At 43.2% G+C, this 26576-nt stretch overlaps 1 protein-coding gene across 1 annotated transcript in view; it reads left to right on the top strand.

The window, feature by feature from the left end:
- hip1rb (huntingtin interacting protein 1 related b) overlaps nt 1–26576 on the top strand; it is a 135363-nt gene that overhangs the window by 74599 nt on the left and 34188 nt on the right. Inside the window, exons 8-15 of the mRNA XM_068005760.1 lie at nt 4254–4394; nt 15086–15143; nt 15897–15972; nt 16662–16805; nt 20651–20724; nt 20823–20895; nt 23463–23646; nt 25294–25382. Of these exons, the coding sequence (XP_067861861.1) occupies nt 4254–4394; nt 15086–15143; nt 15897–15972; nt 16662–16805; nt 20651–20724; nt 20823–20895; nt 23463–23646; nt 25294–25382 (839 nt within the window). The remainder of the gene's footprint in view (nt 1–4253; nt 4395–15085; nt 15144–15896; nt 15973–16661; nt 16806–20650; nt 20725–20822; nt 20896–23462; nt 23647–25293; nt 25383–26576) is intronic.

Below are 26576 nucleotides of genomic sequence, written 5' to 3'. Positions count from 1 at the left end.
TCACTTGGTTCAAAGGAGTAAAGTGGATTTCCACAGACAGTGTAATAGATAGAATGGGAAGTGAATACTAATAAGTAATACTTGCAGTTTTATAGCACCATTTCAGGTCGAGATGTCTCAAAATACTTCATTCAATGAACTAGTTTGAAGTGCAGTGACTGTTTGGTAGGTAGATGACCTTGCCAGCTGGAAACCTACAGGAGTGAAAGGGCAGGATGTATATTTATATAATTCTGAAGAAATACGCAAACCATAATACAGTGAGTACAGGTAAACATTGCCCATAATCTCATATTGCCCATAAATTCTCTACCCCAGAGTGCTGTAGTTGATCAGTATTGAGTATATTCAAGACTGAGATCGATAGATTTTTGGACACTAAAGGAATCGAGGGATATGTGGATATGGTGGGAAAGTGGAGTTGAGGTAGAAGACCAGTCATGATCTTATTGAATGGTGGAGCAGGCTCGAGGGGCCTTAGGGCCTACTCCTGCTCCTATTTCTTATGTTCTTATGTTCAAACAATTTGAAAAACTACAAAATCTGCCAAAATAAAAATGTAATGGAACTCCACAGTCAAAATCCTATTGTGAAATTGGAATGAAAAATACACCCAGTGCAGCTCATAACCGACCCTTAACCTTTCACTTATTGGGGCTGAATCCACGTACTGGAGCCATCCATTGCTGGTTGCGACCAGAATCAAGCTGACAGTCTGTGCTCCCTCGCAATGCAGTCAGACCCAGCTGTTGCCCTGTCACAGATGACAAGTGTTTTCATCCTATCCACCGTGGCAGGCAGCCATTCCCCGGTTCTGTGTTTGCTGTGTTCCAAATGGGTTATTTTATTTGGTCTGACCAGCTGTAATAAAGAGTGCAGCAAACATTCATATCAAGCAAGCAACAAATACTTATCAGAATAAAAACAATCATAACGCAAACGCAGTCATTTTCTGTTTTCTATTTTCTGACTCAGAGTTGTTGGGGAGGAGCTGCAACGACTGGTACACCAGGTAAAACTGAGCATTAGGAAATGAAGTTTGCAACTTTTGTAATGGGGTGGTGGAGCGGTAGAAAGATAAATGGATACCAGATTCTCATGTCATTCTGACATTGATTGGCAATACTGAATAGATATCAGTCATGAACCTGATCTGGATTATAAAACAGCGTGGGGTTGTTTTTACAGGCTGGGTATTAAAGTGAAGTAGCGCTGACCAGAATAGAGTAACTGCTTTTACATTGGGCCACAATTTGCTGGAGCAGAGCATCTAACGGTATCTGCCATTAGTTAGACTTGCCTCTGCATCCTTCAGCTCAAAAACTTTTTTTGCCAACAATGTTGCTGAGGCCATTAGCCTCAGTTATTTTTGACAGCACGTTCTGGCCCATTGTGTAATACCCGAACTAGTGCTGTCAGCCTTAGGGAGTCTGGCAAGTTGACTCTGCGGTTGCCACGGTTATGTGAGACCTAAATGTCCAGAGTCTGTAGCACTAGCATAGCATTTACACAATTTGAAAGCAGCTTGTGACACTCCACTACAGATTGTAGTTGTAATCTGCAAAATGCCCTGAAAGGAATTCTTCTTAAAACAATCACCATTATGACCCATGTAATTCAACCACATGCACGTGGAGGAGTTACACTCGGTCGTTATCCCATTTTTGATTTACTTGTGTAATGGTGTAAAGTGTAAGAGCGGGAGGAAGATCTGATCACTGGTGTAAACAGTTCCACGTTTTCATTAATAACTTGACAAACCAGAACTCCCAGGTTCATGAAATTATCAGTGATTATTGTTATCCTATTTGGGATAATATGTTCTTAAATTCCACTAATCAGTGTTTACATTTAGAGGTAATGGTAAGATAGACTATTCCCTCTAAATTCTTGTGGTGCACCATCAAATCACTTTTTATAATCTTGTATCAATTTTACAGTGATTTGAATACAAATCAGCCCTTCTGTGAGCAACATAAAGAACTGATGAGACACATCCTCTGGGCTAGATTTTTCTAGACCCATAATTAAAATTAAACAGTGCATGTCAGTTTTTTATTGCTGAGAAATATAAACCATAAAGGTACAATTATTTCCCTACATAAGTCATTGCCCTTCAGAATAATTCATTGTGTGAAGATCTTTAAGACATTTTGATATGATAGGGGGGCAATACAAATGGAAGTATTACAGGTGTGTGCTTGTTGGGATCATTGATCCATGAGCACTGTTTTTAACCTTTACTGAACTACATTTTACTAAAAATATTTTTATTTGAATGAAAATGTTCTTGGCAAGGAAGGGAGAAAGGTTACAAAATGGTATTTACAAATGTAAGTGGATTGTTGGGGCTGCAATCCAATTTTTAACAAAGGTTTTGCCAGTTGTCTCCAAAGCTCGAGGGAGGAGCTAAGCCACATTCAAAGAAACATATACTGTGTGTTTTGTCCAGTTATGTGTATGGCGGCCAGTTACTTTTGATTGTCGATGACAGTTGTTCAAATCCATGAAGCTCTGGCAATTGTTTTCGGGGACACTGAAATGAGATCTGCTGTTTGGACATTCTACCCTTTTACAAAGATGTGAGAGAGGTTCTGTGGAGGCACAGGATAAATCCAGATGCTAAAGTAATTTACAGGAAGGTCTTCTATTCAATATCCTGGGCTCACTATTGAAAATTTAACTAGATCAGGACCAGTGAAGATACTCTTAAGACTGTAAGGAGCTTTGATTCATGTATGAGAGTAATCCAAGAAGTTGAAGTATCTAGAAATAAGTAGAGCAGAATAGACCCAAAATCGTGACACAGCTTGTCAAAGTCAGTTTCTCTTGGTGACGTCAGGAGCATGTAGCATGGCTTTTATACTGGAAGGGGAAGGTTTGTAGGTTTGACCTCTGCTTTCCTTCCTTCCTCTCTCTTTTCCCCCCTCCCCCCTACTGACAACACCTGAATACCTCGCCCATGTGGTCATTCTTGGGGACGAGCCTGAACTGTGGGCATTGGTAAGTTGTTCGATCATGGTGGAGATAATTATAGTCGAACCTGTTATTCTTCTCACCAGATATCTGCACATACACACGTACTCCTGTAGGGGTTGCAACCAGGAGCTGGAGCTCTAGCTGTTCTTTTCCTTGGGGACACGAAGGTCAATGTTCTATACCCACCAGCACCGCCTTGGTTGATGTCTGGACCCTAAGTTCTAGAATTTCCTCCCTAAACCTCTCCGCCTCTTTACCTCTCTGCCCTCCCTTAAGATGCTCCTTAAAACCTACCTCTTTGACTAAGCTTTTGGTCACCTGTCCTAATATCTTCTTGTGTGGCTTGGTGTCAAATTTTGTCTGATTATGCTATTGTGAAGCATCTTGGGATATTTTACTACGGTTAAAGGCACTATTTAACTGCAAGTTGATGTTATCAGCAAATTCAGCATAGATGAGAGATTAAACCTGAGGCCTTCCTGCTCTGCGTAGTCGAGCGGAACGCCATATTTACTCAGAGTCTTCAGTGAAGTTCTCTGCTTTGTTTCAAAAGTCCATTGTGGTCAATTTGAGTTACTGGTAAAGACCAAGAGGGGTTCTGATTCATTGAGGATGTTTAACCTTCCTGTCATAACCTTTCTTCTGAGCTGCTGCTGTGAAATTAAGGGAATACCAGATAGAAAATGACAGAAAACAGCTAAGAAATCTATACACAACTAGGATCTAATGATGAAGTGAGTGGTGTGGGTTATAGTTAGCATTCTGCTTTAGTTTTGCCTTAAAACAGTCGTTAGTGTGCTATAACCAGGACGAAGGCACAAACTTGTTCGTTACTGACTGAGTCAAACCTAATTACAAAGTATGTGAATGTCAATTTTGCAATAACATTATTGGTATGTGGTCTTGTGACAGCACTCTGAGTTAGCCTGGTTATTTTAAAGAAAGTACAAATAACCGTAATTATTTTTCCATTTGAAACTGACGAGAAAAGGTCACACTGAAGCGAATAGTTTAATGTGGGAATTGCTTGAACTGCTTGTGCAAGATCATGAATTATGCAACCTCCTCCTGGGCTTTACAGGAACTGTTCACACACTCGAGCCTCTCCCTTGCCTCTTTCGACTTCTTACAGAAGTTCCCTTTAAAATGACAGCATCTACCATGATGTAGGTCGACCTGTCCACCCCCCATCCGAAAAAAAGCAATGTAACAACCAAAGAAAGTTGCAAAGGGCTCTTTTTAACATGACTGTTCTGTTCCAATCTTGTTTTCAGTATTCAGATCACTGGATACCTCCTATGCAGTATCACAGACTCCCTCTGGTCAGTGCCGACTGGCTCCTCTCATTCAGGTGATCCAAGATTGCAGCCACCTTTACCACTACACAGTAACACTGATGTTCAAACTCCATTCCTGTAAGTATCCCGAATTTCTGCAGCATTGTTTTCTTCGCCTGATGAAGGTAGAAGCTACAAGTAGAGTAAATGGCATGGGATATTAATTGGGTCTAAGTCATCTTTATCCCAGCTGAATGGAGATCTCAATTAAATGTTCTATTTGTGCGGTAATGTTGCTGACACCATTGGCAATCCCTCTGGAGTATTTTGCTATAGCAGCTTAACTCCTCAAGTAGTTTTCTGTGCCGAGAGAAACTGTGTTCAGAATTCCTCAGTGTTTTTGGTTGACCAACTTCGTACAAACCGTGGCCTGCTGTTCTTTTAACAAAATATCCATCAAACCAAGTGACCTCAAGAGTAGAGCATTTGCCTCCCAGGCACGCAGTTGTGGCTTTGGTCTCAGTGCTGTCGTTTGGTTCAGTCTGGCTCTGCTTGCTACCTTTGGGAAATATTTATTTTGTTCTCTGCCAGTGCACTAGATGAAGCTTCTCACCGGGGGAGGAGAACTTGTTGGTGGGTCTTGCTCGGCTGACAGACCTTGACAGTTAGAGATGCCCACAACACAGATTATCCTGGCCCTGGATAGAAGAAGTGACTGTCCTGCCTTTCTGTCAAAATCTAGACCCTGTAATTACTGAACTGGAAACTAGGGTATTAAATTCCAGTCAACGTATTTAAATATCCAATCAGAACCAAATTCCAACTATCTTTTTTTGTTTCAGATCAAAACAGTAAATTCTTCTTTGCTGTAGTTGAGGGTAATGCATATGTTCTGAAATGGGACAGAAACTCTTGAGGCTAGTAAGTGCCAAGACATTTCCAGTTTGGAAAAGGCCAAATGGAACTCTTGGAGCAAGTTCTGGGATGACAATTGTTTTTGCTGTTTGGCCTAAAATGGGATTTTTTTGCTAACAAGTAATATCAGTGATCATTTTAGATTAGCCGTTGGTCTTTCAGGACTACTTTCCTGAGCGGGCAAAGAAGTGAACTAAATATGGTTGGAGATTTCAATTACTTACAAGGAAGCAGGTCAGGTAATTGGTTTCCTCCTCCTACTCCTTTGGCACCTTCTCCTCCTTCAAGCACTTCACCTTGTTCCACCCTTTTCAGCCCTCCTTTAAAATCCTTGTTGTTTATCACCCCACCAAACCCCATCCCAAGTTTCTCCCTGAGCTATCCTTCCTGCTTTCCTCCTTCAGCCTTTGGCCTGAGTGACTTTTCATCCTAGGTGATTTCAATCTTCATCTCAGCTCCCCTTGCCATCTTTCTTCTGAATTCTCTGTCCACCTGTTCTCCCTATACCTCTCCCTCCATATAGACTCTCCTACCCATATTCATGGCCACCCCCACTCCATATCCCATAGCCTCTCTACTTCCTTGATCTTGTTTGCTGATAAGGTCATCTCTGACCACTCCCTGTATTCCTCATCCCCTGTATACCCCCCTACCCCCTTCCAACCCCAATTGTTTCTGCATCGGTCTCTGGCAAAAACTCTCCCTAGGTCACTTACAACTACACTTTCAAACTCACAGCTGCCTAGCCTTTGGCCTTCTGTTCACCATCATACTTCTGCAGCTGTCAATTTGCTCAACCACTCCCTCATCTCCACCTTGGACGCTGTTGTTCCCAGGAAAACCTTTGCTTTCTCACACCCTGATTGTTCCGCCTGGTATGGTCCCTATCTTTGCTTCCTCAAGTCCAAGGGTTGCAGGATTAAGCATATCTGGCACACAACTGGTTTAGCCATCTGTCATTAGTTCTGGCTGGATCACATGAAGTACTATTGGGTTTCACTTTCCTCTGCCAAAACCATCCAGGAGAGCAATGATAACCCCAGGCTTCTTTTCTCTACTACCGGATATCTCCTTGAACCCCTCTCCCCTGTCCCCTTCACGCTCACTTCCAACTGACTGTCCATCATCCAGTCTTGGATGAGTTGCAATTTCCTCCACTTAAACATTGATATGATCGAAACAATTTGCTTCAGCCCCTGCCACAAACTCTGTACCCTTGCCATCGTTTCAACTCCCCTCCCTGGCCATTGTCTCAGACTGAACCACACTGTTCTCAACCTAGGCATCCTGTTCGACCCTGAGCTGAGTTTCCTACCCCATATCCCACCTCCTTTATGAACCTCCTTAAAAACCACCTCCTAATATCTCCTTCTTTGGTTCGACATCCATTTTTCCTTACGCCCACGTGAAATGCCTTAGGATACTTTCTCTATGTTAAAGGTTGATGTTGACTCCTCGATAGCTGTAACTGGTTTGTTGAAAGCAGATCAATAATTAGAGTTGTCCTGTAGATAGGCCTAATAAAATTACACAGCGCAACACTTTATGAGAAAAGGCATTTCCACATCCTTAATTTACACGTTAAGTTCACAGAAAATATGTAATTAATTTGACAGCTTTTATAACAGGCTAATAATGAGTGTTCCAGTGCTGGTATAGGAAACAGAGCATATTACAGCACAAGCTATCCTAAGTGATTCAATTCAAGCTCTCTTAAGCCACTTTTATACTGTTGCCTGTTTAGGTTGGAATGTGGGAGACTAGTGTTCATAAGGAGGTTCCCAGGGTGTATTCGGTCCAGGTGGATAGACTATCCAAGCTGGATAGGTCAGGGAGAACCAGGAGACATAAGTATATACATATGAAGTAGGTTAGATGTGAGAAAGTACTTCTTTTCGTAGACAGATGTTGACTTCTGGCTTAAGTTACAGAGAGTGTGGATTTGCTGCAAGCATGCAGAATGCAGAAGGGAACTGCATGAGTTGCCAAGATGGTAGGTGACATGTTGTCACTGTGGAGCTGGCTTGATTGCCATCGGAGGTTGGAGAAGAATTTTCCTGAATGGGCTAACTTTTTTTTGACTTTCCTAGGAGATTGTATGGCTGCATGGTGGTGGTGGGGGCAACAAGGGTGACGGTGTGCAAAAGTCACACTGTGCTAGGATGGGATGGGCTTGATGCAGCAGCTGGCCTTTACATGTCCTTCTTTATCCAATGTTCCGATGCTTACACTATTGCATCCGGCTCCTTAATCCTGCTGGCAGACTTGTAATCCCACGAAAAATTGTGTCTACAATTCGGTCACCAGGGCAGGCAGCAGATCTATTGCGTACAGGCCAAGAGCGAGCGAATGGACACCAGTCCCTTAGAATTCCACAAGCACCATTATAAAAGCAGCATGTTTATATTGCACATCAAGGCTTTTATTGCTCTGAATTCTCCTAATTTACATTGTGTGGTGAATTCACAGCACCAGCAACAACACTGAAGCAACTGTCAATGCACAAATTTACACAGGCGCAGTTGCATAAAAGTCGCAACTATGTTTCTAGCAATATGATGTTTGGAAAAGGTGCACAATGGGGTAAAGTGCTTGCTGGCCAGTACAGGCCAGCGATGCAATCAGAACAAAATGGTGCGGTCAGCAAAAATGGTGCTGGCTTTACTTCTGCAGGCCCCTTGGAAGCCTTCCTCCATGACGTGAGTCTTAGGCTCCTCTGGAAGAATTCATTTCTTCTTGTTTATATTACAACATTGCTTTCAGAGGCAACGCTATATAATACAAGCAAGGTAATATATTATAGTTTCTATACATGAGTATTCCTCATAACTAGGATTAGCTACGACCGTTTGTTCAAATCTATTCTCCTAAAGCAGTGGTGCGTGGGCCAGTTTAGACAGCACATGAGGTACTGCGTTTGATCTGCTTCTGCATGTTTTAGAAATGTGAGCCTTCTCCAAACATGACTGCTCGCTCTCAGCCGAATGGCTATTAGGTAATCATTACATACTATCCATGCTGGTTGGGCCTGGAAATAGAAATAGTGTCAGTGCTGTAATATGCTCACTTCAGTGAAGATGTTTGGAAACTTGTCTGGCCCCTTTGCCTACACTTGTGATATTTTATTAAACGATGAGTAGGAAGCTGTCTGGAAAATCTGGTTTTACAAGTTCGTAATGTCACAATATTGTGCAATGACACACCCATGTAATGTGTGGTAGGGAACACATCCTTCCATGTCAAATGCATTCTTCTTTGCACGAAGCTAACCTTATATACTTTCCCTTTCCTCCCACTACCAGCCCATTTCCCCCCCGTTTCTCATTTCCTCTCCTGAAGGTGCAGTTCCACAGGTTCCACCAGCCCTCCACCACCTCACTTTGTGTGAGCCTTGGCAGAGCGATGGCAGACTGACTGTATGAGGTAACCATGACTACCAAGGTTACACCAGGTTACTAAATAATCCAAGGCGACTGCAAAATCCAAAGTCTAATATATATCTACCCTAGTTTTCTACTTAACTGATTATTCCCATAAAATTGCCTGACTTGCAGCTGGGTTCCCACGTGTGGATGTTGGTTGTGGACAGGATCAGAACCCCACCCCCCCCCCCCCCCACTCCGATGCTGGACCCCCCTCCCCCCCCACCCCCGATCCCCGTTGCTGGCTGTCGTTGCTTGCTGACCCCCCCCCCCCCCCCCCACCGCCGATTTTTTGCAGTGCCGATGATCTTTCTCTCCCTCCTGCCCCTCTCTCTGATTTGCAGCTCCTTTCACTGCTGAAAGGCAGTCAGCCTGGTGCGTGGGAAACCCAGAACTCAAATACTCACCTTCAATTGAGTTACGTTCGCAGATTGCACCGCACTCAATTTGCTTTCAAGTTCCCCATGCGAATATCAGAGGATTCATTGGGTCCCCAGCTCCGAGTAAAAATCATGCCCCAGGTGCCAGAAGAGGTGAAGAATTAATTGGAATGAGTAAAGCAGGCACATTTATCTTTTCTCATATTTGTCTGAATGAATGAAATGATGATTGAACAGAATTAAGTCTCCGTTGCTCCCAATTTAGTTTAACCACACCACTTGTGGCTCTTGGACACTGATGGGAATTTAGAGGTACATGTTCACAACTTCAAGCAGGTGAAATTATTTGTGCAAAATGTATTTTACCGGAGAATTGTTTTGTTGTGAACTGCATTCAGGCTTGGTGATTAAAAAAATTATATTCTCACATTGTGCAAATTCCAAAGTGGGCATTGGGTCCAAACGCTGATTTGTTTGCATAAAGTGTAAATGGTTGGCATGTATGGAAAGCTCCTCTATTCTCTGCTGTACACACCATTAGAATACCAAGCATCGAAGTCAGTTATCCGGATGCTTTTTTCCACATTCCCCCAAATAGCCCTGGAATCAACATTGTCACCTTTGGATGTGAAATGTAATGGCAACACATGTGTATTATTGTACAGCGGGACCTTGACTTATCAGCGCTCCTCTTATCTGCATTTGTGATTATCCATGAGTGGACAGGCGATGGTTCGGTTGGAGTTGTATCTTTCAACTATTTGGCTGTAGCTTTGGGTCGGGTCTTGGCATGCACCAGGAAACTTCCATATGCACTTCTGGTTGGGAATTTGGGCTGGGTCAAATCTTTTGCTCGGCTGTACAAAAGTCACTTGGAATATGCGGCACAGAATTCATTGTGTTGTGTTGGATTGGGGATTCGGGTTGGATTGGGTCACATCGTTGGCTGGGCTTTTAACTGCTGGGCTGGCACTTCAGGTCAGGCAGGGTCCTTTATTGGCATTAATCTGCAACTTAATTATCCATGGTGGGGAAGGGGGAGTTATTTGAATTATTGAAGCTCTGGTACAATCTCAATATTAATGATTCTACCATCAGCAATAACTGATTAAAAGTGTACAGCTCCTTTAAATAATCCCATGCTGTCAGTTGCACTGCTCCACCAGGCTCTTTGATCTATGACCCAAATTGAACAGACTGCTTTGCATTGATGAGCATGCCTGACCTTTACTGTACGTGTAGGTTTTCAGTTAAGCTTTAACTTTAACAGTTAGAAAATTTAGTAGAATGATTCCAGGGATGAGGGACTTCAGTTATGTGGATAGAATGGAGAAGCTTGGGTTGTTCTCCTTTAGAGCAGAAAATGTTGAGAGGAGATTTGATGGAGGTATTCAGAGTCATGAAGGTTCTAGACAGAATAGATAGAGAGAAACTGTTCCCATTGGCGGAAGGGTCAAGAACCAGAGGACATAGATTTAAGGTGATTGGCAAAAGAACCAAATGTGACATGAGGAAAAACTTTTTACACAGCGAGTGGTTATGATCTGGAATGCACTGCTTGAGGGGATGGTGGAGGCAGATTCAATCGTGGCTTTCAAAAGGGAAAAAATTTGCAGGGCTACGGGGATAGGGTGGGGGAGTGCAGGATTGCTCTTGCAGAGAGCCGGCACGGACTCGATGGGCCGAATGGCCTCCTTCCATGCTGTAATCATTCTATGATTCTATACTTCATCAGTCTGGAGCATGCAACCTCTGTTTGATGTCAATGTAGAAGTAGCTCTGTGATCTGGAACTACACCAGCTCAGCCAAGAGATAGTGCTTCAGATCACTGCAGTAATTTGGAGAGGAATCATAGAAAATTTATGGCACGGAAGGAGGCCATTCGGCCCATCATGTCTGTGCCGGCTGAAAATGAGCCACCCAGCCTAATCCCACTTTCTAGCACTTGGTCCGCAGATTTGTAGGTCACGGCACTTCAGGTACACATCCAGGAACTTTTTAAATAAGTTGAGGGTTTCTGCCTCTAACATCCTTTCAGGCAGTGAGCTCTAGCCCCCTACAACCTTCTGGGTGAAAAGTTTTTTCCTCAGCTCCCCGCTAATCCTTCTACCAATCACTTTAAATCTATGCCCCCTGGTTATTGACCTCTCTGCTAAGGGTAATGGGTCCTTCTGATTCACTCTATCTAGGCTCCACATAATTTTGTACACCTCATTTAAATCTCCCCTCAGCCTCCTCTGTTCCAAAGAGAACAACCTGAGCCTGTCCAATCTTTCCTCATAGCTAAAATTCTCCAGCCCTGGCAACATCCTCATAAATCTCCTCTGTACCCTCTCTAGTGCAATTACATCTGTCCTGTAATATGGTGACCAGAACTGTACACAGTACTCAAGCTGTGGCCTAACCAGTGTTTTATACAGTTCCAGCATAACCTCCCTGCTCTTATATTCTGTGATGTGGAGATGCCGGTGATGGACTGGGGTGGACAAATGTAAGGAGTCTTACAACACCAGGTTATAGTTCAACAGCTTTATTTGAAATCACAAGCTTTTGGAGCTGACGAAGGAGGAAAGCTCCGAAAGCTTGTGATTTCAAATAATGCTGTTGGACTATAACCTGGTGTTGTAAGACTCCTTACACTTATATTCTGTGCCACAGTTAATAAAGGAAAGTATTCCATATGCCTTCTTAACACCTTATCTACCTGTCCTGCTACCTTCAGGGATCTGTGGACATGCACTCCAAGGTTCCTCACTTCCTCTACACCTTTCAGTATCCTCCCATTTATTGTGTACTTCCTTATCTTGTTTGCCCTCCCCAAATGCATTACCTCACACTTCTCCAGATTGAATTCCATTTGCCACTTTTCTGCCCACCTGACCAGTCCATTGATATCTTCCGGCAGTCTACAGCTTTTCTCCTCACTATCAACCACACGGCCAATTTTCGTATTATCTGTTACAAGTTAAGTCTAAGTACATTTTAATGTGTCACTTTTGGTTTGGCTTTAATTGCTTTTGTGCATTTTCCCTTGTACAGAATACATTCTGAGTTGGCCAATCTGGAATGGTATACTAGTGCTTAGCATTTCAGTTAGTGCCTCTACTTGAAGATTTAAAATTCAAAAGCTGTACCACAATTTCTAAATAAACCCAACGAGCTGAATCTTCTCAAACTTTGCATCTTTAGCTCATTTCAAACATATGGGTGGTGGAGTTAATTTTATAGAGATCAGTTCCGATATGAAAATGTTATGTCAACAAAGGCGACAGGTCAAGGATGAATAATGTAGGCTGTAAGGTTATCTAGATATGCAGGACTTTTGTTCACCTTATTTGGAGTTGGGGGATGGAGAGAAACTTTGCAAAACCTTTCCTCGGAACATTAATTGGATTGGGTAAAGTACATGATAAATTAGCTTAGTGTACAAGGTCTGTGGAAGAAATGAGCTTGATGGACCAAATGACTTTTCCTTGTTCCATACTTCAGCACAATTTAAGAAATGAAACTTATTTTTTTTTTAAAACTCTGTCAGAAATCTGAAATAAAAACATGAAATGCTGGAAATGCACAGTAGGTCATTCAACATCGGAAAGAGAAATGTTAATGTTTTGGGTGGGAGCTTCCCTCAGAATTTACTCATTTTATTTTTCCAATGCAACTCTACAGGGAACACGTTAGGTAAAATTAATTTTTAAAATCAAAATGAAAGACATATCTTTCTTATTTGTTTTAAACTTCATGTATATTAGTTCTAATTGTTGGAAAATTAGAGTTTTATCAATCTCTTTCCTATTCGGAGTGAGATTGATATCCAATTAAGGCTGCACAAATCCTAAAGTCCCCAGTTGACTAGTGTGGCTGTGTGCATATGCAGTGTTTTCATTACGTTCTTTGCGTAACTCTGCTCCAAATATTTACAGAGCCATCTCTGGTGCAACAACCACAATGAGCCACTTAGTCTTATTGTTTTACGTTATATTAAAAAGGTATGTGTTGACATGTATTTCAGGTGAGATTAAAGTTAATAAACCCTAATTTTACAGTGCATTTTAATTTATGTTTTAACCCTTGTGTTTCACCCACCCTATTTGCATTTAACTGCATACCATTGACAGAGCTCACTCTTAACAGGAGGTATAAAGCTGTTAACGTTTCCCCCATTTTAACAATCCACTGTATTAACTTGCCTGGACTTTAATATTGTTTTGTCTGTACATCCATCATACTTGAGGAAATGGACAAGTCTTTTTCTACTTTTACTTTCCTCTTTGTCCTCAGCCAATGGTGCACTAATGAAGGGAGGATTGGCATTAGGTTGTTTCCGCTACCTCTAAACTATCTGACAAAAGACTCACACTAAGGTATGGTTCTACCTGCAGCAGCAGCTCTCTAGGACTGGAGTGAACGTTGAGAAGCTGCTTGACCATTGGGACCACGAACAGCCAATTACATAGAATTACAACATGGAAACAGGCCGTTTGGTCTAACTCGTCAGTGTTGATGTTTATCCTTCACACAAGAAGTAGTCCTAATCCCATGTGCCACCCTGTTCCCATAGCCCTTTATTTCTTTTCATTCAACCACCGATTTAACCTATTCTTAAAGGTTGACATTGTCTCTTGTTTAATCACTAACTCCAGTAGTACGTTCCACAGCCTCACAACCCTCTGTGTAACAAAAGGTTTCCCCTGCCCTCTGTCCTATATCTCTTACATTTAATCTTGTGTCTACGTCTGTTCTAACCAGTATTTAATCCAAATTGCTATCCTCTTCCTAATTCCATACCCCTTAATTTTCTCCAATAGTCTCTTATGCGGTACCTTGCCAAAAGCTTTCTGAAAGTCCATGTACACCACATCTACTGCATTTCCCCCATCCACCATATTTGTGACCAGTTCAAAGTACTCTATCAGGTTTGTCAAGTAGGATCTTCTTTTCTGAAATCTGTGTTTGCTGCTTCCAATTACTTTCTCTTCATCGAAATATTTAGTAATTTCACCTTTAATTAAAGATTCTAAAATTTTCCCTATCACAGATGTCAAGCTAACTTGCTTGCAATTACCCGGGTTAGCTGCGACTCCCATATTATATTGGCCTCTCTTTCAGCACACATCCAGTCTCAGTAGCATTCTGGAATATAATTTGTAGGGCCTCTGCAATTTTCTTCCCTCATTTCCCTTAGGATCTTTGGACGTATGGATCTTTGGATGTGCACAGATCTGGTCTCCACATTATAAAAACGATATAGAGGCATTAGAGAAGGCGCAAAAAAGATTCACCTGAGAACATATATTTATCAGGAAAGGCTGAACAGGCTGGGGCTCTTTTCTCTAGAAAATAGAAAGCTGAGGGGTAATCTGCTAGAGGTCTTTAAGATAATGAAAGGGTTTGATACAGTAGACATAGAGAAAATGTTTCCACTTGTGGGGGAGTCCAAAACTAGAAGTCATAAATATAAAATAGTCACTAATAAATCCAATAGCGAATTCAGGAGAAACTTCTTTACCCAAAGAGTGGTAAGAATGTGGAACTCGCTACCACAAGGAGTAGTTGTGGCAAATAGCATAGATGCATTTAAGGGGAAGCTAGATAAGCACATGAGGGAGAAAGGATGCTGATAGGGTTAGATGAAGAGGGGTGGGGGGAGGCTCATGGGGAGCATAAATACTGGCATAGACCAATTGGGCCGAATGGCCTGTTTCTGTGCTGTAGACTCAATGTAACTCGATGTATTCCGTCAGATCCTGGCATTTTGTCCTTCTTTAGCTTAACAAGGCCACCTTAGCTCTCACTTGGTGCAGTCACTGCTGATCACTGGATGGCATTTATAAATATGGACTCTGGCTATCTCAGTTTGAATTAGAACTTTTCTGGTCTTGTACAGCTCAGTACCACACCATACAGTTCATTTAACCAACCTCAGACCATCCATACCTGAAACCAGCTAGAAAGGTTACACCGAGTCTTTAGCTGTAACAGATGCTTCGTGATAAGGTTCAATTTGATAAAGTTGAAAACTCTTCATGAAGCTTTCAATTCATGATATGAGGAAATGAATGTACAGTGGTTCATGGAGTAACATTCATTATTGTGTACCTTCTTGAACAGGTCTGCCAGCAGACACTTTGCAAGGACACAGAGAACGATTCTATGATGAATTTCACAGGTAACAAAGAATTGCTATAATCTTTGTTGACAATTTTAACTAATTGGGAGAGACTTTATGCGAAGATTCCCTCTGGAAACCTTAGTTCAAGACAGGCCAGTGAAAGTGATAAAGGTCACATATTTTTATTGCTGGCTGGATAGGTGTGGGAAGAGTAAATGGTCTGAGGTTTGCAGAGTTTACACTGCTGCAGATCTTAAGACTTTTTCATAAATTTGAATGATGCAGCAGCAGAGAAGGAATGGTTGTGCAGGGTCTTCATACTTGTGTTGAATTGAAATGTATTAAAGAGTGTGAGTAGCCTATTACTTACAGTGCAGAGATACCAGTATGAAGGCCATACTTGGAGCACTGAGCTTTTTATACTATAGTATCGTGCTTAGTGATAAAGGCTAGAATCAGCAACTTGGTACTTAATGATCATCTTACGGTGTACCCCAGGTGTCAGTGCTGGGTCCACCTTTGTTCTTGATGTATAGAATATAATTTGGACTTGGATGTAAGGAACATAATCTTGAAATTTGCTGATGACACAAAAGTAGGAGGTTTGGAAAATGGTGAAGTGGACTGTAAAAGACTTCAGGAAGACATAGGATAGCAGAATGGGCAAATAGATGGAAGATGCAATTTAATGTGGATAAGTGTGAGGTAATACGTTTTAATACACTGAATAAAGATGATTTTTTTTTTGTATTATGTATGGACATAACATAGAATGACTTTTCTATTGAGCTGCTTTTGATTTTGTTGCAGCCTGAAGAGTTTCTTTAGCCGATCTCGTGACATGTTGTATTTCAAGCGGCTAATCCAAATCCCCAAATTGCCTGAGGTATGGTACTTTCTTGGCAATAAAGCATGATAGTACTGACTAATGAGGCATTAATCTGTTTAGTTTGGCTTCTTATAAACTACTGGCTTTTGTTATATTTGCTGAAAGAAGACTGCACTTCTCTCCATTAAGAGTTTAATGGGATGCACTTGTAATAACTTTTGAATCACTTAACTTGAAAATGGTGAATTCTACCCACATTCTTTTGGATTACAGAATGAATGTATGAACAGATCTCCTCATCCTCATGTATAATATTTTTCATTTTCGCCCACCCACACTACAGTCAGTTTGAAATCCTGGTCCAGCTGTAGACATCTCTGTTAATGCTATTAGTACTGCTGCTTGCTTAGTTATCAGGGGTTGTTCTTAAATGATGTAGAATTATCTTTGTATCCTGTCTTTCCTTAACCAAGACTGAACAACTAGCCCTGTCCAGGGAAGGTTTGAGTAGGAGCCAATAAAGACTGGGGTCTAAACTCCTCGTTGAGGATCCAGTGCTTCTGTGTTGTTGGTACCAGGTTGTTCTCAATGGCAGTTTTCAGTATGACGAGGCAGCCAAATGTTGAGAAGTTGCTACCCATTTATAGAAGTAAACCATCATTTAAATAATATTTCATAGTACCTAAATAAATTTTTAACAAGGTATTTGACACTATCCAGTACATCATATGTTGTATTTTTAACAGAGTCCACCAAATTTTCTGCGAGCTTCTGCCCTAGCAGAGCATGTGAAACCAGTGGTGATTATTCCTGATGAGGCCCCAGCAGATGATATTGAGGAACCAGAAAATCTCGTAGAGGTCCGTGCAGCTCCAGTGAATGAAACTCAGGTACGAGGGATGATTTTCCTAATGAGATCCCCTTGACTCTCTAGTAGACTGGGAATTTTTTTCCCTTTTAAAAAAAAAAAAAATTTTTTTTAGTAAATTTACATACGCAACTTAAGATGAAGTCCAAAGTAAAAAGGTGAACAGAGTTGTTGCAGGAGAACAGCTTTAAAACAGGGCAAGCGGGGAAAGGAGCTGTAGTGACTTGGTTGTGAGTGTCCTCATATATGAGGATAGTGATTAACAACAACAACTTGCATTTATATAGTGCCTTTAGTGTAGTAAAACATCCCAAGGCGCTTCACAGGAGCATTATCAAACAAAATTTGATACCGAGCCATATAAGGAGATATTAGGACAGATGACCAAAAGCTTGGTCAAAGAGGTAGGTTTTAAGAAGCGTCTTAAAGGAGGAGAGAGAGGTGGCGAGGTTTCGGGAGGGAATTCCGGAGCTTAGGGCCTAGGTAGCTGAAGACACGGTCGCCAGTGGTGGAGTGATTAAAATCAGGGATGCGCAAGAGGCAAGAATTGGAGGAACGCAGAGATCTCAGAGGGTTGTAGGGCTGGAGGAGGTTACGTAGATAGGGAGGGGCAAGGCCATGGAGGGATTTGAAAACAAGAATGAGAATTTTAAAATCGGTGTTCCTGGACAGGGTGCTAATGTAGGTCAACGAGCACAGGGGTGATGTGTGAACTGGACTTGGTGCGAGTTACGATACGGGCAGTAGAGTTTTGGATGAGCTCTAGTCTATGGAGGGTGGAAGATGGGATGCCGGCCAAGAGAGCATTGGAATAGTCAAGTCTAGAGGTAACAAAGGCATGGACGAGGGTTCCTGCAGCAGATGGGCTGAGGCAGCTTAATATAGATTTAGATCAATAATGAGGAGATTCTAATTGAATAAGAATCCTAGATTCCACTTGGGAATCTTCCCCCTATCTAACGAATAGGGCCCGATATTACCATGGCGGCAGGTTTGGGGCGGGGGGGTAGATTGGGCGCGTGGGTAACGCGCCCGGTGAAATCAGTCTGCTCCGCATGCAATCTCAGGCTGATTGGAGCCACTTTCCTGTTCTTCCGGGTTCCCCGCTGCTAAGCTGCGCGGCGGGCGGACTGCGCATGCGCAGTAAGGTCTGTCAGCTGGAGGAGCTCTATTTAAAGGGGCAGTCCTCCACTGACTGATGCTGCAAGAAGTAGGAAAAATTACAGCATGGAGCAGCCCAGGGGGAAGGCTGCTCCCAGGTTAATGATGCCTCACTCCAGCTCTTATTGGATGGGGTGAGGAGGAGGGGGAGCACAGAGATCTTCCCCCCGGCTGGCGGGAGGAAGCGGCCTGCCTCTGCCACCAAGAAGGCCTAGCTCGAGGTGGCAGAGGAGGTCACCTGCACTACTAACATATCGCCCACCTGCATACAGTGCAGGAGGCGCTGCAATGACCTAGTTAGGTCAGCCAAAGTGAGTACAATTACTCATTCTCCTACACTCCGACTGCCACATCACCGCCCCCACCCCACATCTCCTTCTGCACAGCCCACACTACTCTGTCACATCACCCCTCACACCCACACAAACCTCATCCTCATCTTACCTGCACTTACTCACCTCGCCAGTACTCATCCCGCCACTACCACTCAACCCAATCCTCATACAATCTCATGGCTCTATCTCATACTCACCCTCTCGTGCATCTCTTTCACGGTCAGCCTCACTCAACCTGGCACTACCTGTGCTGCAGCCACAGAGCATGCATCACATATGTGCAGTAGGCAGCGTAAGGCAAACGTGTCGTGAGCATGAAGGGGATGCACAAGGGTGTTTGAGGGTTTGTCATGGTTTTTACTTATATTTAATTTCTGATCAACTCACATTACATATTATATTGGCACCACTACTGCCATGTCTTTGCAAATCTTGTCTGGTTTGTGCAATAATGCCCTTTCCTGAGGATCACGATGAAGGCCCACAACTGATGCCACCCATTGTGTCACTGCAGAGTGGGTGTAGATGTATTTGCAGGGCTCTTTTGTGCAGATGACTGAGAGACGTCGGTGATGTCCCCGGTGGTACCCTGGAAGGATGCAGAGGAGAAGTTGTTGAGGGCAGTGGTGACTTTGACAGCGACAGGTAAGAAGATGGTGCTCGGGCCAGCCGGCAGCAGCTCGGCATGAAGGAGGCTGCAGATGTCCATGACTACATGTCGAGTGACTCTGAGCCTCCGTGTGCACTGCTGCTCAGAGAGGTCCAGGAAGCTGAGCCTCGGTCTGTGGACCCTGTGGCGAGGGTAGTGCCTTCTGCGACGCATCTCTCTCTGCGGTAGCCCTCCCTCCTGCTGTGCAGGTGGATGTGTCACAGCACTGTGTTGTGGAGCTCCACGTGTCAGAGGTGGCCGGCGAGGCTGGTGATGCTGTTCATCCTCTGAGGAGGTCCTGACTGCAGCTACGGCGGCCCCCATCCGGAAGATGTACATTTGAGGGGGTCCACAAGGTAGGTACATGTGACTGGACACCGGGGTAAGTGTGCAAGTTGGTGAATTTTATTGTTAGGAGGAGGGTGGTGGAAGCCAAACTTTGTCCAAAGTGACAGAGTGGCCTCCTGCAATGAGTGAGGGTCTCCCCCCCGCACCTGTCAAATGGACCTTTGCAGCTGCCACAGGCTGATGGCTGCAACACGTCCATTTGAACTGGGAGTGTTTCCCCCAGTACGGGAAACAGTCCCAGTCAGTTGCAAAATCCCATCCCTGCTAAAATAACAGGTCAATCAGGTCTGTAAACAACCTGCAGTACCTGTTCAAGTATTTTAAGTGGCACCCCGCCAGCTTTAATTGCCGGCGGGAGTCCCACATGCGGGGGCTGCGCGCGCATGCGAGCGCGTCTGTGGGGAACCCTGAAATGGGGTGGGATGGAGCCGGGCTCCCGACCCGCCCCGGGAATCCCCGATTTTCGCAGCCCCCCCCGCCACGAACGCACCCGATCGAGCCCATAGACTTTTCGTGGTTTTATATTCTTGGGAGCAACCTTAATTTTATAGTTTCTATTTCAGGAGATTTTAAGTAACTCGTTCAAAAAGGTCATAAGTATCCCAGAGGTATATTCTGAGAGGGGGGTTGGATTTGTTGGGTCAGTGTGGTACTCAGCTTGTTCACACCATACTCCCTCTGCATGCCTTTTCAACTGCCGCATTTTGGGCAGTGCAGGAGACCTTCGCCCCAGGCAGGCCAGGGCCCCATCAAAATGCAAAAGTTGGTGTCCGATGACCATTATTTGGTAAATTGCTATTTTAACCTCGGGCAGCGCAAGTTGCACACATTGTCTAGCGTGCCCGCGGATTCTGCCGTGACATGGATCCAGGGCCAGAAGAGGACCAGGTAAGTAAAATTTTTTAATCTTTTGAAGGTTTCCTTATGGGCCAGGAGGAGCAGGAGTATCCTTTGGACCCCACAAGAAATCTTTGGACCTCCTCTGCCCCGAGCTTCCCTTCCCCTTCATGTGGACCTTGATCGCCTCGGACCCCGCCCACCTCATCACTCATCTTATGTTGGGAGCTTTGGGTCCCTGGCAGCAACCTCCTGCCGCACAATTTTCCACTTCTGCTTGCCGCCCATCTCGTCATTCCTGCCGGGTTTGGGTGGGAGTCCGAATTGAAAAATTAAAATGGCCCCGGCCTGTCACCAGTGCTGTTGGGGTGATTTTACTGCTCCCACTCCCAATTTAAAATCGGGGCACTTGTTCCTCATTCACTGCTTATTGGTTGTTGCTGAGCTTTTACAAGCAAGGAGGCAGTTTTTAAGAACTGGAGAAACTTCTGTGTATCAAAATGCTTTAATCCATGAGTTGTATTTGTTTTCTTCCAGAACTTGGTGGATGTGGACATCTTTGATGCTACTTTTGGTCCCCCAACCAACAATGGTTTTGTGAAAGATGACAGGTAAGGCGGCTGAGCTTTGAGAATGACTGACTGAATTTATTAAGAGATGTTATTCTGTTTAAAGATGCTACATAGTCATGTGCACACTCTTCATGTAGAGACCTTCAGATTGACAACCTGAAGAAAGAGGTGGAGTTGCTGAAAGCTGAGATAGAAAAAGTAAAGTCTGAGGTAAGGACCTTTTTGTGGATCTCATCCTGAACCAAGAGAAAGGATTAACAAAAAAGTAAAACTGCAGGAGATTGTACTTGTAAGGTGGTGCAATGTGAATGTTTTGTGCTTCTAAGCTAAGTTTGCACCATGTCCACAAAATACCACTATTTCAGTGAATTTACTTTCACACCAAACTTTAATTTCCAGCAAGGAAGAATGACTTCCTGTAGTGCAAACATATCTGTATGGACTGACTGCTTTCCCTCTTCCCCAGCCTAGCAATGCTACATGTTAAAATTTGTCATAAATTGCTTGTAGATAGTTCTTCATAATTGTTTTGGCAAATTAAACCTACATTAGAAGTTGGTAGCATGGCACAGCACTAACAAAACTGTGCGGTAAAATTTGAAATGATAGCAACAGCTGGAAATCTGCATAAAATACCATGTGAAGGTATGTATTGCTGTTGCACTGTCATTGTGGATTCCTGATTGCAGTTCCTGAATCCCGTTACTGATGAAAAATGTTGCTCTAAAATAGCAGCTAGTCTAAAGTGGAATTGTGACGCCTGTGGTGGTGCATCTAAAATCAGTCTGGTAACTGTGTGTAGACTGCCAACGTTCTCTTGAATTTATTCAGAAATAAATGCAGCACAGTCTCCATGTCAAACTTAGTTGCATTCTAAATTCAGTGTGTCTGCAAGCTGTCTAAATGTTTGATAAGCTCATATTTCTGGGTGATTTAACTTTTCATCGATTTTTGTTTTTATATTGTTCCAAGGCACCCACACGGTTTTCTTTTAGATTTTTTTTAAATGAATTTCTGATGTAGCATGAGGTGTGAAAATATATTTGTTTCAAAGTTTGCTATAGCATTGGCAAAGTCTGTCCCATCTATTGCTTAAAAAAAAAACCGCACAGCTTCTATTAATTCCTCTTGGCTGTGAGTCAGAAGGTTGCAGGCAAGCCAGCTTCAGACTTCAGCACATAATGTAGGCTGATGGTTCAGTGCAGCAATGAGGGAGTGCTGCATTCTTGGAGGTACCCTCTTTTGAATGCGATGTTGAACCGAGGCTCCGCGCACATTCAGATGGACATTAAAGACCTCATGGTACTTTTTTGACGCAGAGAAGGCGATTCTCCCAGTGTCCTGGCCAACATTTCCCCCTCCTCCAACACCACCAAAACAGATTAACTGCTCATTCATTGCATTTGCTGTTTGTGGCGCTTTGCTGTGTGCAAGTTGGTTGCTGTAGTTGCCTAGAAAACGACAGAGACTATACGTCCAAAGGTAATTCAATGCTTGTGAAGCACTCTGGGACATCCCGAGGATGTGAAAGGGACCGTAATGGGCTGAACTTTCAACTTCAGCAGAGGTGTAAACCGGTCAGTCTCAGAGTGCCTGCCCATTGTACAGCCTGCCTGATTTTCCTTCCTATTGTATAACGGACAGTCAATGCAATATTGCCGGTTTTACGCCCCGACAAAGTTGAAAGTTCCGCCCTATAGATATAAGCCTTTTTTGACAGGTGAAATGACGCTGTAATCCAACTGGGGTATAGCAGTCTAGCGGTTATGGAATTGGGCTGGTAACCTAGAGGTTGTGAGTTTAAATCTAACCGTGGCAAGTTGTGAAACTGAACTGGTAATTTGTGATCTATCACCAGACAAAATAGCCATAAAAGCTGCTGCTTAGTTGTAAAAACCCACCTGGGAACCTGCCACCCGCATACAGTCAGGTCTACATGTGACTCCAGACAACAAACAGTATGTTGGTTGCTCTCAGGGCAATGAATAATATGCTAAAATGACAGATAAGAATGACTCTGAAATGTAATTAATTTTAATATTTTCCCAACTATGGATGGGCAATAAATGTTACTTTGTCAGCATCGTCCACATAATAAATACAAAACAAACTTTTCCTTCTGTCCAGCCCTATAATGAAGTATGTTTATGTGTTTGAAAGTAATCCACCCCACTACTATTGTGTATCAGTGTTTTTCAGAATCTTGTGAAATGTATGTCTAGAAACCATGTAGTCAAATGTGATTCATATAAATGTTTTATTGATTCTAATGCCTCTTCAGAATCTTACAAAATAAAAACCGTGTTGTGTTTCTGCGGTCTTTCTATGTGTTGAAGTGTTTTCTAAAAAAAATAGGATCCGGTGCCAGCCCATAAAAAATGTGAGAATGTGAGAGGTTCACAGAACACCACAGGGTGGAACTTTGAATAAATCTCAGGAAACTTTCCTGATCAACACTACGTAAATTTTGTTAAACCAATTTGGCTTATCAGACAGCTGGGGCACTGTTGTCTCAAAACCTGCAGTTTCAGGCACAGTTGGGACATCTGCTTTCAGCAAATAGAAGGTTCAGTGAAGACGGGAGGGGAAACTTCCTGATATTCCATTGCCATCGGTGTAATTAGGTAGTCGCGTTTGTTCGGAGTCACGCTGTAAATAAAGGAATGAGGAGCACCTACCTTGTAGTCAGCCAAAGGAGATTAATCCCTTTTTTAGGTTTTGACATTTTAAGTGAGGAAAAACAGCTACATATTCCAATAGTTTTATCCTTTCGCCAGGCCCAGAAGTACATTGCACAACTGAAAGCCCAGATTAACATTTTGGAGACTGAGCTGGAGGAAACCCGCAAGTTGAAGCAGAAGGCGCTGGTTGATAATGAAGAGCTGCGGGACGAGCTGGAGAACCTGCGGAAACAGAAGGGTGATACGGATAAAACACAGTTCTTGCTAATTGAGGCAGAAAGTGAGTTGTATTCTTGCCATATTCATTATGATGAGGCCACTAATTGCTGTAGGAAGTTGGTGACCCAATGGGTGTGGCTTTCAGATCAAATTGGTTCCAGTCCTCGGAACACTCCCTGCTTTGTGAATAACATTCCAGCCCCCATCCACAGCCGGTCCCTGTTCGTCTCTGTCCAGTTCCAGGCCCGAACCCTTCCCAATGTGCTGTTTGCTGCCACTCATTACTAGCCTGAAGTCCAACAGGGCCTGCAGATTGTTGAAATCCTAGCCTTAAGGACCAACCTTTTCTCATTCTTGAACTGATGGTTACCTACCTGAGGATCATTCCTATATAAATACTGCTTGTTTCTCATGCCTGCTACAAACTGAGGCAAGAATATACCATTAACGTGCGACTCACACGGGATCCTGAATCTATTGAAATATTTTACTTTCATTGGAAGGATTAGTTTCGATCGTGTTGAGGCCTTTGCCTCTGCCGTTGAGTCGTAGAATGGAATCTTCCCCAAGACAGACACTGAGTATATACGCAGGGAAATCTGCCACCATCCACCAAAACTGGAAACTCCAGCCCACTTTTATTAACGACTGTACATATATCTATCTGCGTGTGTTTGTATGTGTGTATGCGCGCCTCACTTCGCTTGTTCTTATCTCTGTTGCTGGTATCACCAATGGGAAAATGGGAAAAATAGGTGGCACTAATGAAACTAATTTCAATCCTTTGGTACCTGAAAATGGGGGAGGGGAAGAGAAGAGAGATTGCAGATAACTCTAACATTGCTGCTGGCTGCAGTTGATGGAAACTTCCCATCCATTGTCATTAAAGTGTATGTTAAGTATTTATTGTTTTTTTTCATGTTTTTGTCACAGTGAGACACACTATAGAAACATAGAAACATAGAAAATAGGAGCAAGAGTAGGCCATTCGGCCCTTCGGGCCTGCTCTGCCATTCAAAATGATCATGGCTGATCGTCTAACTCAGTACCCTGTTCCCGCTTTTTCCCCATATTCCTTGATCCCTTTAGCATTAAGAAATATATCTCTCTCCTTCTTGAATACATCTAATGACTTGGCCTCCACTGCCTTCAGTGGTAGAGAATTCCACAGGTTCACCACCCTCTGAGTGAAGAAATTTCTCCTCATCTCGGTTCTAAATGGCATACCCCGTATCCTGATACTGTGACCCTTGGTTCTGGACTCCCCAGCCATCGGGAACATCCTCCCTGCATCTAGTCTGTCTAGTCCTGTTAGAATTTTAAATGTTTCGATGAGATCACCTCTCATTCTTCTAAACTCTAGTGAATATCGGCCCAGTCGACCCATTCTCTCCTCATACGTCAGTCCTGCCATCCCAGGAATCAGTCTGGTAAACCTATAGAACTAGACTTGACTGCCATATTGTGTTTGTTTTAATCTATTATGTCCTTAGCTTGTGTACACATCGCTGAAATCTCACCCGAGAACTGGAGCTGTTTCTGCATTCAGTTTTCACTCCCTGAACATAAGCAATCTAGAAACTACGCTGAAAAATCATTGAACAGCCAACTTTTTAAAAAAAACACATGGCCAAACTCACCGACTCCATTACCTGCTCTGAAGCTGCCTTCTGGTTTTGTTCTAATGTCACTTAAATTACATTTACAGAGAAGGTCCAAGCGAATGAGCAGCGCTACAATAAACTGAAAGAAAAGCACAGTGATCTCGTCAACACCCACGCAGAGCTCCTCAGAAAGGTAAGGACAGCCTTTCAGTGGGACTGGATCTAGTGCACAATCCATTTCAAAATAAGCAAGGTTATTTTTGTGCTTGCTTGAAATTGAACTGATGTTCATTTCACCAGTAATTAACCTTTAACCTTCTGTTTCTTTCATAGCTTTAAGGTGTCAATCTGGTTCCCAGCAGAGAGAATTGGATTGAAATTCACCTCTGCTTAACAGTTGTTGCTGTGAACAGTGTTAGACATTTAATGTGGCCAGCTGTAAAATTGTATTGATGTTCCAGAAGTTTAAAACGATGGATTAGAATTAGGCTTAGGTTTTGTAATCCTACTGCCTGCGGCAAACAATTTAAAATAAATGGGTTACTCTGAGCGATACAATCGAAAAATCTCCAGTTATGGGACTGAATTCCTCCCTCCTTAGACAGTTGACTGCAGATTGGAGTTTACCGATGTTGAAACCATTTTAGATAGAGCTTGAGGCTTTTTTCTTAATTAACTGCATCTCTTAAAACCTGTCCAGAAGCTGTTATGGAAGGTGGAGAGCTGTATGCCTGACTGACACAAGCACCTGACTTGCAGTATGGAATTTGTGGAATATGACCTGATTGTTTGGGTGTGAACAGGTGATAGGAAAAGTCAGTTGAAATGTTTATCTGATTTTAAATCTGTCATTGAGAACTAATGTACACGCACACACTTTATTGCTTTCTAATGGGTCAACTCACGGAGCAAGAGCAAAGGGGCTTGTTCTTCACAGCTTCTGTGTCAAGAACAAAACCAGGACCTTTACTGTGTCTTTCTTGATCTTATAAAGGACTTTGCTACAGACAGCAGAGAGGGCCTCTGGAAACTACTGGCCAAAGTTGTCTGTCTCAAAGTTTATCCAGATGATCCGTGAGTTGCATGATGGCCAGAGCCATGGAAGATGGTGAAGTTTCCAACCTCCTCTGACCCCGTGATTTCAGCTCTCTGATCCCCCGCTGACCCCGAGAGTTCAGCTCTCTGATCCCCCACTGACCCCGAGAGTTCAGCTCTCTGATCCCCCACTGACCCCGAGAGTTCAGCTCTCTGATCCCCCACTGACCCCGAGAGTTCAGCTCTCTGATCCCCCACTGACCCCGAGAGTTCAGCTCTCTGATCCCCCACTGACCCCGAGAGTTCAGCTCTCTGATCCCCCACTGACCCCGAGAGTTCAGCTCTCTGATCC

The sequence above is a fragment of the Heptranchias perlo genome, chromosome 25 (genome assembly GCF_035084215.1).
Source record: "Heptranchias perlo isolate sHepPer1 chromosome 25, sHepPer1.hap1, whole genome shotgun sequence".
NCBI classification, from domain to species: Eukaryota; Metazoa; Chordata; class Chondrichthyes; order Hexanchiformes; family Hexanchidae; genus Heptranchias; species Heptranchias perlo.
This window is presented reverse-complemented; position numbering and strand designations above follow the sequence as displayed.